The following is a 15,365-nucleotide window of genomic DNA, read 5'->3' as shown; positions in this document are numbered from 1 at the left end:
ATTTTTGACATGTAGAAATTTTTAAAGTGGTTTTTAACTTCAAAAGAATTATACTATTTATCGTAGAGTAAGATAAATTTTTTTAATGATTTAAGTTCAAGTAAATTATACTTTTCACAACGGTTGCCTCCTCTTGATTGGGCACTCCTAAGAAATGACGAGGTTATGATGAAAAATCTAGGAATCATTGATTGTGGGGGTGTTGTAAGGGGTGAATGGTCAATTTGGATATCATATATTTTTTGTATTGCAGAGTTTAAGGGACTAAAGGAGCAATGAAAGATCTTCAGTTAACTAAAAGTGAGTTTTTCTTATGGCAAGCTTCTCATAGAGTCAGAGGTGGTTGCTAAGTTTTCAAAAGAAAAGTAGATAAGTAGTGCTTATGGTAAAGTTATTATTTACATCTTAGCTCATTTGTAGTTGTTTTTCTCCTTTGAGATTTACTAAAAGTGTCCAAAAGAAAAATAGATAAGTAGTGCTTATGGTAGAGTTATTATTCACATCTTAGTTCATTTGTAGTTGTTTTTCTCCTTTGAGATTTACTAAAAATGTCCAAATGAAAAATAGATAAGTAGTGCTTATGGTAGAGTTATTATTCACATCTTAGTTCATTTGTAGTTGTTTTTCTCTTAGATCCTCAGTTAACTAAAAGTGGGTTTTTCTTATGGCAAGGTTTTCATAGAGTCACAAGTGGTTGCTAAGTGTCCAAAAGAAAAATAGATAAGTAGTGCTTATGGTAAAATTATTATTCACATCTTAGTTCATTTGTAGTTGTTTTTCTCCTTTGAGATTTAGCTCCATTGTTTATTACATTGTTCATTTGTAGGGGTGAATGGCCAATTTGGATATCATATATTTTTTATATTGTAGAGTTTAAGGGACTAAAGGAGCAATTAAAGATCCTCAGCTAACTAAAAGTGAGTTTTTCTTATGGCAAACTTCTCATAGAGTCAGAGGTGGTTGCTAAGTTTCCAAAAGAAAAATAGATAAGTAGTGCTTATGATAGAATTATTATTCACATCTTAGTTCATTTGTAGTTGTTTTTCTCCTTTGAGATTTACTAAAAGTGTCCAAAAGAAAAATAGATAAGTAGTGCTTATGGCAGAGTTATTATTCACATCTTAGTTCATTTGTAGTTGTTTTTCTCCTTTGAGATTTACTAAAAGTGTCCAAAAGAAAAATAGATAAGTAGTATTTACGGTAGAGTTATTATTCACATCTTAGTTCATTTGTAGTTGTTTTTCTCTTAGATCCTCAGTTAGCTAAAAGTGATTTTTTCTTATGTCAAGCTTCTCATAGAGTGAGAGGTGGTTGCTAGTGTCCAAAAGAAAAATAGATAAGTAGTGTTTATGGTAGAGTTATTATTCACATCTTAGTTCATTTGTAGTTGTTTTTCTCCTTTGAGATTTAGCTCCATTGTTTATTACATTGGGGGGAAAACTAACCCCCACATATAATAAAGATAAGGTTTTAATTTAGTCTATAATAAAAGGCATCAATCATCTTAGAAAATAATTTTGTAAAAATTAGTTAGGATAAATATAGTATAAATAACTTATTGGTCTAGGTCACTCACCATTTATATATACGTCTCAAGCTCAATAGTGTTGATCATGAGAAGTGCATTGAAAAAAATCATAGTTCTACATAGATTAAAGACAATGAAATACATTTAAAGATATCAAATGAGCAAGGCAGTGTGGGGAGTACTCTACCACTCCCCATCCCTACCATCCAAAATGCTCCTTAACTGCATTATCATTTTTCATCTTGGCGACTTTTTTCACTTTGTCTCGTCTATGCGGATCCTCCAAATCCTTGTATGGACCACATCAACATGAAAAAGTAATCAAAATCATATTATATTCAATCAAAATTAAAGTATATATATATATATATATATATATATATAACCATAAAACAAAATGTAATATTAAGAAACTATTTTAGTTTTGTAGCCACAAAAATATATAACATGAAATATTTGTATATGCACATATCTGCACTCTCTTAGGGAGACTTTCTACCTCGTCCCTATTCTCGTTGAGAAATTATCCGCCTATAGTGCCTTAAATGGGATAGCCTATACGGGGATCTCCATTTACATATGTAAATTGACATCTCTAAATACATTTCCTTGCTATAGGTTACTTAAATCAATTTTCTAGGGTTTATAAAGCAGATGAGTTAAATTGAAAAAGAAACATAAAGATTCTCCTCCATTTATTACTAATTTTTTGGGTTAAAAAGTAGAAGTTATTTCCTTATGGTGATGTTATTAATTTCATTTAAATTAATCCACCAACTACTTTCACCGTTTAAATTTGCATATTTGTCTTGTCTTTTTCTTTTCAATAACTAGTGTTTTTATTTTGTTTGCATGCTTAATTGTCAATTGTTACACTATACGTCATTCGAAATAACAATTTACTTTTATATATATATATATAATTTTATAAAAATATCAATCAAAATAACAATTGATATTGGCCATAGTTTGATCAAAATTAGAAGAGTTGTTTATCGTCTTATAAGTCAACTCTTTGCACAATTTTGGATATTTTCAATTGGAGAATGATAAATTATTGAGGTGTCGTCTCATTTGTCACAATTAACACATTAATAATGTTGATCAAAGAAATAACAAATTATATATTATTCACAAAGCCAAATTACATAAACTCACTTCATCATTCATTATAACACTATCGTCCAATTTTTTTATTTTTGTTTCTCTCCCACAGTTTGTCTTCCTCACGAGTCACCATCTAGCTACATTTTTTTGCTTTTCATCTTTTTCCTTGGTTCCAAAATTGTGTAGGTGAAAGTGGCACAAAAGAAGGGGTAGTGGTAGTGCTATACACGCATGTCTTCAGATAATTACAAATTGCATTGAAGAAACACAACACAATAGTAACCTAATTTCTTTGCATCGTTGTCATTAAGAAACCAATAACTGTTCGCCACGTGTACATTGTGCAACTTGACCTGTTTTTAATCCACTCTGAGCTGTCACTACCTTCCTCCTCTTCGCCGGCGAACTACTCTCCGACAACGAAGAAGAACAACGTTCCGGCGAAGTACGTTTCGAAGCCACTCTAACCGGGTCGGGTTCGCCGGAGTTAACCCGAAGAGGAAAATTCAACAAAGCTCTCGATCCTCTCATCCTATACGCAGCTTTATCGTAAGCCAACGCCGCATCTTCTGCAGTCTCGAATGTTCCGAGCCAAACCCTAGCTCCGTTCTTCGCTGGATCTCGAATCTCCGCCGCGAATTTCCCCCACGGCCGTTGTCTAACACCGCGGTAGTGTTTCCCTTTCGCCGGAGCAGCTTTTGGTCCGTCTGAAACCACCTTTACCGCCGTAGACAACACCGCGGGAGTATTTTCTACCGGCATGACACCCGGCTCTGTTTTCACCTTAATTTCCGGTAGAAAATCCGATGAAATACTTTCGGGTGACCCGACTTCGAGAGACGGGACCCACCCAACGTTTACAGCATCTCGGAGGACACCGTAGAGCACCATATCTTCAGAGTCGTCTTCTTTGAGCGGTAAATCCCCCCAATTATCAGTCAAACATGGGTATAAACTACTGAAACTGGAGCTCCGAGAGAAAACCCGGGTATTACCCGAAGAAGTTGTTGGAGCTCCGAATATTGTTTCGGACTCGCCTAATAAGTGGCGGCGAATAGACTCTAAAAGGGCAAATTCGGAATCGAAAGTATTGTGGCCGTACATTGCGTGTGTGTCTGGTGAGTGTTTTTCTTTTTTTTGTTAGTTGCAAATCGCAAAGGAGAGTTGTGTTATTTTGAGAGATGGATTGGATATTCGAACTGGAAATGTTTAGAATAAGTATGGTATTTATAGGAATGTAGGTTCATGCATTTAGATTTATGTTATAGGTTTACGGTTTTGAATATTTGGATTTTTATTTATATTTAAAAGTCTAAATGGGATGGTGACTATTATTTTATTTCGCTATAATAATCATGAATTGATGGGGTTTTCGTCGACTTAGCTTCGGTGAAGTTTCGCATGTGTTAAAAGTGTAAACGGCAAGGTGGTAGTAGCAAGTGGGAGGGGATTTTCAGCACGTGGTTCATTTATCTTCTTTTTCTCATTTTTTAAATTCAATCAAAATGCATATTTGTGACGTCATTCATCCTACACCCCCATACAACTTGCATATGTGTTTGTCCTATCTGCTGTTCTTTTCTATGTTTCATAATAATCGCCTTCTATCCATTTTTTCTTGTTCTTTTCTTATTATATATTTATCTCATAATAATTATTTTGAAAATAAACTTTTGATAATTGACAAAGGCAAATACTAATTTGTAAAAGAATTAAATTGTATATTCAATTTCTAAAAATCTTTCAAGTTAAATTTTTGTCATTAAATTTATATTTTTTTTACTTTTAATAAATACTCTAATGCACATGTTAATAAGACATTTGATTATATATATATATATATATATATATATATATATATATTTATAAAACTATTACTTTTAATAAATACTCTAATGCACATGTTAATAAGACATTTGATTATATATATATATATATATATATATATATATATATATTAATAAATTACTATAAATAATAATAAATTTTATAAAATTGTTTTTATTAATAATTTATATTTTTTTATTATCATAAATGTAAAGTAAAATATAATTTTTAAAAATAATTTACATATATATGACTAATTAAAAGTACAATTAAAAAATAAAAAGCAATCTTATATATGAATAATTTTCATATATACTACACTTTTTTAGTTAAATTTAAAGTGATATTTATTGTGCAACAAAAAATATCTTTTTTGTTATCGACATCAATCCATCAATAAATTATGCTACTTTGATTAATAATTTTTTTTTGTCAATACGTATAACTACTAAATGATGTGTCCATTATTTTATTTTATGTGTACCACTCAAATTCCAACCAAAAACTTGTTATTCTATTCATCGATATTTGGTATTTAATAATATTTATCACATTTAAGGTTTATATAATAAATTATAATAGTGTATCATAATTTTTCTCACACTTTCAATCAATTGACCCACAAAGAATTATCTTTTAATGAATTGATTAAAGATAAACATTTATCTTGAGTATTATTTCTACATACAAACATTCATCAAGAAATATGCCGACAAAGTTCAAGATTTTGATATCAAAATGGATGGTGATCGACTCTCAGTCACATAGCACATATGCAAACCATAGGTTGCAGACACTATCGATGAATATCATAACTAAAATCTGATAGGTTACATTTGAATTATAATTGCTAAATTTTTTTAAGAACTTTGATGATATGAAAATCCTCATGCAAGAAAATAACATTATTTTGCAGTTTTCGTATTGAGCCACACCACTAGTAGCAAAATGTGAAAAAGCTTCTCCTGCTTGACCCTTCTTCCTTAAATCAAACCAGCAAATTGCAAAGCATGGTCCATTGACATCAGCACCTTTTCAATATAGATTGTCCCTCATTGGAAAAAGAGATACCTTCGACACTACCACCTTATTCTAAATAATAGCTTTTGCTGGATACTCTTAAAAATATTCTTCTTAACGTAAAAAATTATGTGCTTCTTTTATAGTGTAACTTCCGCCATTACGATCAAACCAAGCCCAAATATGAAAATGTTGTCCTGCAAAACAACAACAATGTTAGGAAAAAAAAAACATCTATTATAAAGTTTTGTCTATTATCAATGTGGAACTTTGATTTTTTTCAATAGTTATTTGGACCAAAGACGAATCCATAAATTTTGGATAGTGGAGTAGACATATATAAAAAATTGGAGGATTAAATATGTATAATTTTTTTTAACTAAACATCATCCTATTAGTTTTTTGTGGTTTTTTATATTTCAAAACATTGAATGATTTTATCATTTTCAATGACAATAAAAATAAATATATATCTATATGAGTAACTAAACAATTACTTAACCATTCACACCTTTCATATATAGTTCTTCATAATATAAACTCATTTAATAAATATTTAATTATTCAACATCTCTTTATCAAAGACATAAAAGGAATCTCTTAGATTTCAACAAACTACACACAAAAACAACTAACATTTATGTATGACGATAATTCAACGCTAAAAATTATAGATAAGTCACTTCATAAAATAATTGAACTTAAAAATAATGTAAATTAACATATTTTTGTATTTTGTTGTGTGACTTTTGATTTCAGATGTATAGACAATATTAATCAATTAACCAAACTATCTATTATCTATGTAGATATATGGTATTTCAAAATAAATATAAAAAATTGAGTGGGGGCTCCAATCCCTACTAGGCCCAACATAGGGTCGTCCCTTACTGGAAAATTCAATTTCATGTTGTAAACCAGATAGAGAATTGATCTGATATCAAACAGTTTAGATTACACACTCAAATTTATAAAATAATTGATTTCAAGTATCAATTTAGATTGAATATCCAAATCACAATTCTACGTGGTGCAATTAATATGTCTAATCAGAATATGAAAAGAAAAAAAAAATACAGAGTGAATATGTAAATTGATATGTGAAATTGTAAGTGTCGGTTAAATTAGTCCTTGAATTATGTGAATTGACAAATACATAATTGAAATTGTAAAACATCAATCAAAATAATCTATATGTAAACTTTTGTCGTTAGATATTTTGATGTGACATTGCAATTGAAAATATGAATTATTCACCTTGATCCCACTTAAATGTCATCTTCCTAGGAACAAAATTGTTGATAAAATTTTGTTATCTCAAAGATAAATTTGTGAGTAATTTTAATTGTCCATCGACTAATTATGTCCAAATTAATTCATTAAAGATTTAAATTTCATCAGAAAATTAGTCTACGTAGTGATGATATTAATATGAAATCAATGTGGAGGGTCAAATATTCAATTAACATGTCATATCACAATTTTTATCTATAAAAGTTTAAATATGAACTATTTTAATTACTATTTTATAATTTCAATAATATATTTATAAAATTTAAGGATTAATTAACTAATGTTTATAATTTGAATGATCAATTTAATGATTTACTATAAAAAATAAGACATGTCGATAAATTAAAGAAAAATCCTTAAATGCATTTTCTTATGTGGTTTTCGTATAGTTCTTAACCTACTATACATATTTCATGGTTATATGAAAATTTGAGAAAACTATTAATTAGATAAAATTATAATTGATTAAATTAAAAATCATATCAAAAGTAACTAAGAAAATATATCTAAAGTTTATCCTAAATTAAATGGAGTAATGGGGCGAGGAGAGTTGCGAATAGGCCTATATGAGAACGACTGAACGATACTCATCAAGCAATAGCGATGCGAAGATTGTGGACACATTTGGACATTTTGCAATGGATAAGTATACCATTCAATTTTCAATAACATTTCCAATAACCTATAAGCTAGAGGCCCCCACACTTTTAACAATTTCCATCTCACATTAACGCTATGCTTTATGCTTTACTATCTTCCCTAAGGATCCCACGAATTGCAATTCAACAACTCAAACAAATTAATCACCTTTTGATTTCTTGTCATCATTTGTTAGCACTATATATATATTGATCAATCACTGGCCAAATTGATCATTATTTAATTCCATAATTTGGTGTCACTAACTATAATACAGCTACATTCTTATTTAGTGGCATGTTGATCGATGTGAATGGGGTTGAGTCGAGTTCCCTGCTGATGGCCGTACAACTTGGACGTAAATGCACTACAATAAATTTATTTATTTTCTACAGAAAAAATATACTACAATAATTTGGATCAACGGCAACACTATTTTTGTTAGTTTGATAGTCATCAATGATTTCTGGCAGTATATATATTAGGAAATACTCTTTCCGTTTACTATTATAAATAAAAAAATATTTTCACAAGTATTAAAAAATATAGTTTAGATTTCTTATAAAGTATAAATTAAATTTACTAAAATATTTCTTTTAAATGTTAAACATTTAACTATCAATAATAAATATTTTGAATTAAATAAATAGTATATTAAAAATAATAATATTAAATGAATTAAAAATAGTTAATTCTTACTTATAATAATGACTAAAATTTAAAATATTTTTCCTGATAATAGCTATTAAAGGAAAATTTTAAAACTTCGATACTGTATTTTGTGATGGAACTTTATCTTTAACAGTGTTATTTTGATATCAATTATATATAATTGATATTATTTCTTGGGATATTCATTAAAAACCGAAATATTTGATTTTATTATTTAGTTTTTAATTTCGAATCATATTTTATTACAACATTAGTTTATGATCAATATTAAAATTTGAGTTCGATAAAACAAAATCCTTACACTAATCAACAGTCGTATTAAATTTTGTCAAAAAAGAAAAACCACCATATTTAAATTATACTAGGTAATGCTATACAAAAGAATTATGTGTTCATTGTACCCAAAAAACAGGACATAATAATATCTTACTGAAATTAATGTTCTCTATTATTACTTCTATACATTAAATGTTTGGAGTAGTTCACCCACAAGTAATTACCAAAATACACATAAGAGAACAATGTATGTACTTGCAACACAAGTCATCTAAAAATACACCTAAGAGAACAATTTATGTACTTGGTGCAACGGTGCCAGTCCGTTGGGATAGCTCCCCAGAAAAATTCTAATAAAATTAACTAATGAAAACAATTCTGTCTTGGCAACCGTTAAAAACCGTCGTTGTTTTTGAATTAGAAAAAGGTTCTTTAAAGATTATCTACATCTATGGTCGTAACAAATTGATTTTAGGAATGTTACTATAGAATAACGCAAAAAAGTTGATATTTTTCTTATAGAAAGATTAATTTATAATACGATTTTACTTTACAATTCAAATAATAGATTTCTCAAAAGTAATAAATCATATTAATCACAATTACAATGAATTAATTTGATACATTAATCAAAAGTAAATTTTTATAGTCACACTATATTTAAATTTGATTAAATTTATGATATTTAAGTTGAATAAAATGAACTGAGTTAACAAACACATATTTCTTTTATTTTATTTTATCATCAATATTTTTAAATACATAAAAATACATGTTTAAATCGATCAATTTGAACATGTAAAATACATCTCAAAATTAATCAATTCAAATAAAATTTAAAAGTTTTTTTAAAAAAATTTAAGAGTGAAAAATTAAAATTTCTACCTATTAAGATGTATGTTATTGTTTTGGATCGGTCCAAAGCCTAGTCCTTCTGCCGACGAAAATACACCCAAAATCTTTGGCCTTAAGCTAAAATCAGTCTCAACCCTAAAATGTTTTTCGGCAAACTCCAATGGCTAGGAGGAGACAAAGACAAAGATTGCGGCACAATATGCATTTTCGTTTTCCTCAACCCCACCTTCATATTATAGATAGCACCATCTAACAAAATAAAATGTGGACTTTCTATATTTTAATACCTCTCACTCATCTCAAATAATTACTTATTTGATTTATTTTTTAATTTAAACTTATTATTTTTTTAATCCAATTTATATCAATTTTTAAATAAAAAGTATAACTCATTAAACATATCAACAAATTTTTTAGTCAATTTAACATTCCAATTTTAACCGAATAAATACAAGATAAATATGCACTTGGGAAATATCTACCAAAATTATTTTACCTCAAAAAGGAATTTACCTTAAAAATGAAGACAATCGCACGTAACATAACATAAGCACAACAAAGCCATTGAAGCTGACCAATGACCGTAATAAAGTGAGAATTTGACTTTGACTTGAAAAGTTCTCAATAATATTATTGCCAAACATGTCATTTTATTTCATTAGTTTCAGTCAAATAAATTTTAATTAGTCACTACGTGCCAACTACCAACTCGTGCGCATCACCGCAATCTTGCAGTATTAATTTCACCCTTTTTCTCTACTACATAAAAAATAAATACTCTCACCCAAAAAAATATAATAAAAAAACAATATGAGTCTGGCTAAAGAATTTCAATATTAATTTTAAAGTTTAAATGCAATTTTATTCTTGTATTGTAATAGAAATATAGTCCTTTTATTTTAAATCTAGAATTTTAATATAACGTTTTAGGAAATTCCTTACAATTTAGTTTGGACGTTTATTTTTTATAACATGTCATGTTAATTAATGATAAATAATTGCATTTGATAATATTGACATTGTTAATTTGTTGATTTGGAAGTAAAAAATGTTACAACTTTTTTTTTCTCCAGATTTATTGTTAAAATTCATTTGATTCTTCTCAAATCCATTTTTTTGGTTAAAATAATTAATATCACATCTATTTATTGAAGATGGATTTCCTGACATGAAATCACACAGTTAATACATTTCTTCTTCTTCTTTTAATTAAAGTATTTTCACATATGTTTAAATTTTTCAGTCTTGGGTGTGATGTTTGATTTTTCATCTTAGATAGGTGTTTGTTCGGTTCCAATTGACATATTAAATTCAATCAAGTGTAAATTCAAATTTAATAAATAACTTTAAAAACATCAATGTTACATCTCTAGAGGTATGTGTATTATGAACACTTCAATTTTGTCATATTTGTAGATTTTATCACTATTGTAAGTATTTTATCATTTTATACTATTAATATTAATATTGTGAATTTATTCGCAAATTTATCTTTTTCAATTTTAACAATTTTGAATTATATTATTCTCGATCTATATAATTTCTACTAAATTTGAATAAATAAATATATATTTTCAGTCAAAAATAATTAATGTCACATCATAAAAAATAATATCAAAGGAATATTGTGAAAAAGTCCTAAAACTTGTGAAACATAAATCATGTTTCAGTTAAATAGTTTTATAGGTTTAAAAACAATTTTAATTTTATATTTGAACAAAAACTTAATTTTAGTCTTTTATTTCAAAAGGTAGAATTTTAGTTTATCAAGTTTTAAGAAATTCTCTACAATTTAGTTTGGAGGTAATTTTTTATAATGCACTCTATTCTTCTCAAATCTATTTTTCTAGTTTAAATAATCAAAATCACATCATCAATGAATATGATATCATAAAAAATAAGTTAAATGCTAGATTGTGGAGAGAAAAGTTTCTAAAACTTGTGAAACAAAAATCTTGTTTCAGTTAAATAGGATCCTATAAGTAATTTAAGTGTAAGGTGAACATGAATGAACATGAGAGGCCCACAATGGATTTACTTTCTTTCTTTAATAGAAAAATGTTCACGTGCGTGCAGAGATAGCAAGCGAATCAAATTAGCAATTGAATTCCTAATTGGTTTGAAATGATAAAAAATACAATATCTTTTCTCCTCCAATTATTAATATAATAAGAACAAGTTGTTGAATCTTCTAACCAAACAAAAACAAGCAGTTTGGTCATATCTTTGCATTGTTACGTAAAATAATTTTATTCAAACAAGTTGAAATTCATTTCAATATAAAAATATATCTTCTCATCAAGTTGCTAATCTTCTAATAATTTATGTTGTCGTCAGGATTCTCTCTTTGGAAATATGTGTTGTGAAAGCTAAATAATTGAGGGAATGCATGTGTTTTTCTCCAAAAGGTAGAACAAATTTCAAAGTAATCTCAGCAGTTTATAATTCAATTCACCAATGGTCAAACTAATCACATTTTAAAACTAGCTAATTGAACTTTGTAACAAACCTAAATGCATTTATCAAGCTCTCAAACTATATTTTCCCTTTTATAAAAAAACAAAAAAAAAATCTATATGGTAATCCTCATGGTTACAATACGAAATTGGATTAACGCTATTAATTACTCGGATATCTATTTTTCTTTTTTTTACGGGAAACTCAATATATCTACTATTTTATATCCAATTTATGTTAGCATTTGGGTCTCAAACTGAATTTAATTTTTTAAAATTATTTTTCAACTAAGAATATAGAGACAATTGTTAAATAATTTTAATGTAAACAAAATTATATTATGAATAAATCACAATTATAAAGATGATTTTAAATATAGTTTTTATAAAAGTCAAAAATCTCTAACGAACGATGTAACGATTGTGATTGACTTTGTATAAAAAAATTTACATCATACAATACAATGTATACATATTAAATCTAAAAATATAATTGAAAAAAAATTAATTACACGTTAAGTTTCTAAACACCTATGGTGATCAACTGATCATAAAATCAAGGAATTGTTGTTGAGGAATATTTACATTTTGTTGGCCCTACAGCTTTAATGTAGGGTTGCTATGTTTTCTTTAAAATTTGCGCCTCAAAGCCTCCAAGTTTGTAGTGTCTATTGATTAAAATTGTTGGTGGGTAGTTAGGAAAAAATAACTATTATTAGATACTCCCTTCGTGTCATATCTTTTGTCTTTAACTTTTTTACTTCAATACTAAAACTTTGGTTATTTTACAATATTGAGTAATATTTTTTTTATATCTATAAACTTTTTAAAATATGTCTTCAATTAATTTCATTTTTATTCAATAAATAAAAGATAAAAGAAATTAATTTAATTTTTTTTAATATGTGTATTTAAATCTAAAAGAAACAAAATTCAGGAACTGCCGTAACAGTATAGTTTGCAAAGTAGGACAAAAACCAAACAATTATAAATTAATATGTTTAGACTCGAATAATTGATTTAAGATTTTTAAATAGTAATTTTGATTTTATATTTAAAAAAAATTATGAAAATTTATTTAAAAATAATATAAATTGTTTTAGACTCGTTTGTCGCTGACTAAAAAAATTATTTTTGACACTCAATAATTTAGGATTCGTTTAGAGTGGTCGTAAGTTTTTGAATTTTTATTTTGAAAGTTAATTTCAGAATTTTTATTTTTACTTAATTTTAAAATAGATTTTTCTTCAAACTAAAAAAAAATTGTAATTTTTTTTTTGTTTTAAAATTAATGTCACAATCAATAGACATAATCTCATAATCACCACTACAACTATTTCAAGTACCATCACCAATGACCCACCTCTAACTACCACCATCAACAATGCCACCAGTCACTCACCTCTAACAAAAGTCACCATCATCTCCGACTATAGCCATCACCTTCGTCCACTTCCATCTTCTATGACACCCACCAGTGCCACCTCTAACCACCATCTCCCACCTTCAACCACCACTTCCTCCGTAATAATCGTCATCACATAGCACTCACCTCCGATTACCGATCACCCACCTTCAACCACTACAGTCACCATCGATCACACATCGATCACCAACTCCATCTATCAAGTGTCTTTTTTTACCGTTGCAGTTGTCTTCGACGATTGATATACAATTGTCATCTTCTATAAATACTACTTTTAATAACTATTATTGAAATTATTTAATCAAATAAATTAGAATTTTAAAATATTTGATTTATTTTAAAATAATTAAAATTTAATATTGTTTTTTTTTTCATTTTAATTATTTTGACAAGTCAATATTTTTTATATTTGACAAATTCATAACAAGATATGATAAAAAAAAGTGATTCAATTCAAATAAAATAAAATACTGAAATTCAACTTTAAATTAAAATTCAGAACTGAAAATTAAAAATTATAATCTAAAACTAAAAATAAAAAATAGAAACTGGTTGTAGTTTAAAAAAAAATAAAAAAATAAAAAATAACCGCCCGTACAGTAAGAGTTTCATAATTCAAAAAAATAATTATTTTCTAATATATATTTAGGCCTACAAAATAAAAATAAAAAATTTAAATAGTACAACAAATAATAAAAGGTCTTACAGTTATAAAAGTATACAATCATTGAAATATTTAATTAAATATTTTGCATCTCAAAAATAAGAAATGTAAAATTTGAATAAAATAATAATAAAGTATTGTTGTTAGCATTAAAATATCTACTATATTATTATTTATTTATTTTATCAAAAACTTGCTTTTGATTTTGTTTTAAGTGTTGATAAGTGTTGAATTGGTTCGACTCTACTGCTTATATATATATATATATATATATTTCTTTTAAAAAAATTAATTAGTATATTCCATGTTGAAAAATATATATCAAAATATCATATTGATCTTTAGGTGCTTGCATCTTACATGACAAATAATTTTTTAATCTACAGTAAGAGGTCTCATCTCTATCTCCGAAATGTGACTATAAATTTTATTTATTTATTTATTTAGTAGAGGTCGCTTCCAGGATGCGACTTCTAATTAAAAGGAAAAAAAAATAATTTTTCAAGTGGTTACAATGCAGAAATACGATCTCCTAAAGATAAAAAAGAATGACATTTTAATATATAAATTTAAATGTAAAATATATTACTTAGTTTTAAAAAAAACGGATATAATAATAAAATAAAAAACCTCATAGTTTATAGTGTTTTCTCATCATATTATAACATTTATCAGAATATTATTTTAAGTAATATTTAAACATATAGTATATCATATTTTATCTCATTTTACTCTTATTATCTTATAATTTAACAATTTATTTTATTAAACATTTTAAATTTAATCGATTAATTTATTCGTTATTATCTATCTTATCTGCTACTTGTGACCATATAGATTCTCAATTAAAGCAAAAATTGATAGGTAAAAGACGAGAACATAGTAGATATTCTCATAATACAATCTATAATGACAGATCGAATTTTGGTTAAATCACAAAAATAGATTTCTCTTTGAAAAATTAATATTTAGATTTAATTACAGTTTTAATTTACCTATTTTAATTAAATCATAAAAATAGTTCTCTTATTTTATTTTTCTCCAATTTTAGTCCTCAAATAGAATTTTGATTCAAAATTTGATGAAGTGTCATTTTTTTGCGTTTATTTAAGTCACACTATGTTTCACGATTTCGTTGTGCAACAATTGTACTTGATGTCTATCATCCTAAATGGTATGGTGTGGCTTAAAAAAATGACACTTAATCAAATTTTGGATTAAATTATATTTAGGGACCAAAATTAAAGAGAAATAAAATGAGAAAATTATTTTCGTAATTTAACTAAAATAAAGGAATCAAACTAGTATTTAACCTTATATTTATAATTGTGAAACGTTGTCTTTATTATAATCTATGGGAGTGGTATGTCAAAATAAGAAACCCGACTCGTTTAGATCGATCTTAATAAACTATAAATTTTATTGAGTCGAGTTACAAAATTATTTTTAAAAGAATATGATCTTAAACGGATTTTAAGGCTAACATTTTATGTAATTATTTTTAAAATAGCATTTTTTTAATATAAAACAAAAATTATTAACATTTTATATATTGTATTATTATTATTTTTTAAAAATATTTTACGTACTTTCTTTTAAAAT

At 26.7% G+C, this 15,365-nt stretch overlaps 1 protein-coding gene across 1 annotated transcript; it reads right to left on the bottom strand.

Annotated features, from left to right (window-relative positions):
• Nucleotides 1–2,626: 2,626 nt before the first annotated feature.
• LOC101494525 (ethylene-responsive transcription factor 1A) lies at nt 2,627–3,974 on the bottom strand. The gene has a single exon (XM_004508891.4). The coding sequence runs from the start codon at nt 3,737–3,739 to the stop codon at nt 2,942–2,944; it is 798 nt and encodes a 265-aa protein (XP_004508948.1). The 5' UTR covers nt 3,740–3,974; the 3' UTR covers nt 2,627–2,941.
• Between the last annotated feature and the right edge of the window lie 11,391 nt (nt 3,975–15,365).

This window comes from Cicer arietinum, chromosome 7 (assembly GCF_000331145.2).
Source record: "Cicer arietinum cultivar CDC Frontier isolate Library 1 chromosome 7, Cicar.CDCFrontier_v2.0, whole genome shotgun sequence".
Lineage (NCBI taxonomy): Eukaryota > Viridiplantae > Streptophyta > Magnoliopsida > Fabales > Fabaceae > Cicer > Cicer arietinum.
This window is presented reverse-complemented; position numbering and strand designations above follow the sequence as displayed.

Excerpts from the sequence above, each read along its gene's own strand:
- LOC101494525 (XM_004508891.4), bottom strand. The coding sequence starts at position 3,739 with ATGTACGGCCACAATACTTTCGATTCCGAATTTGCCCTTTTAGAGTCT.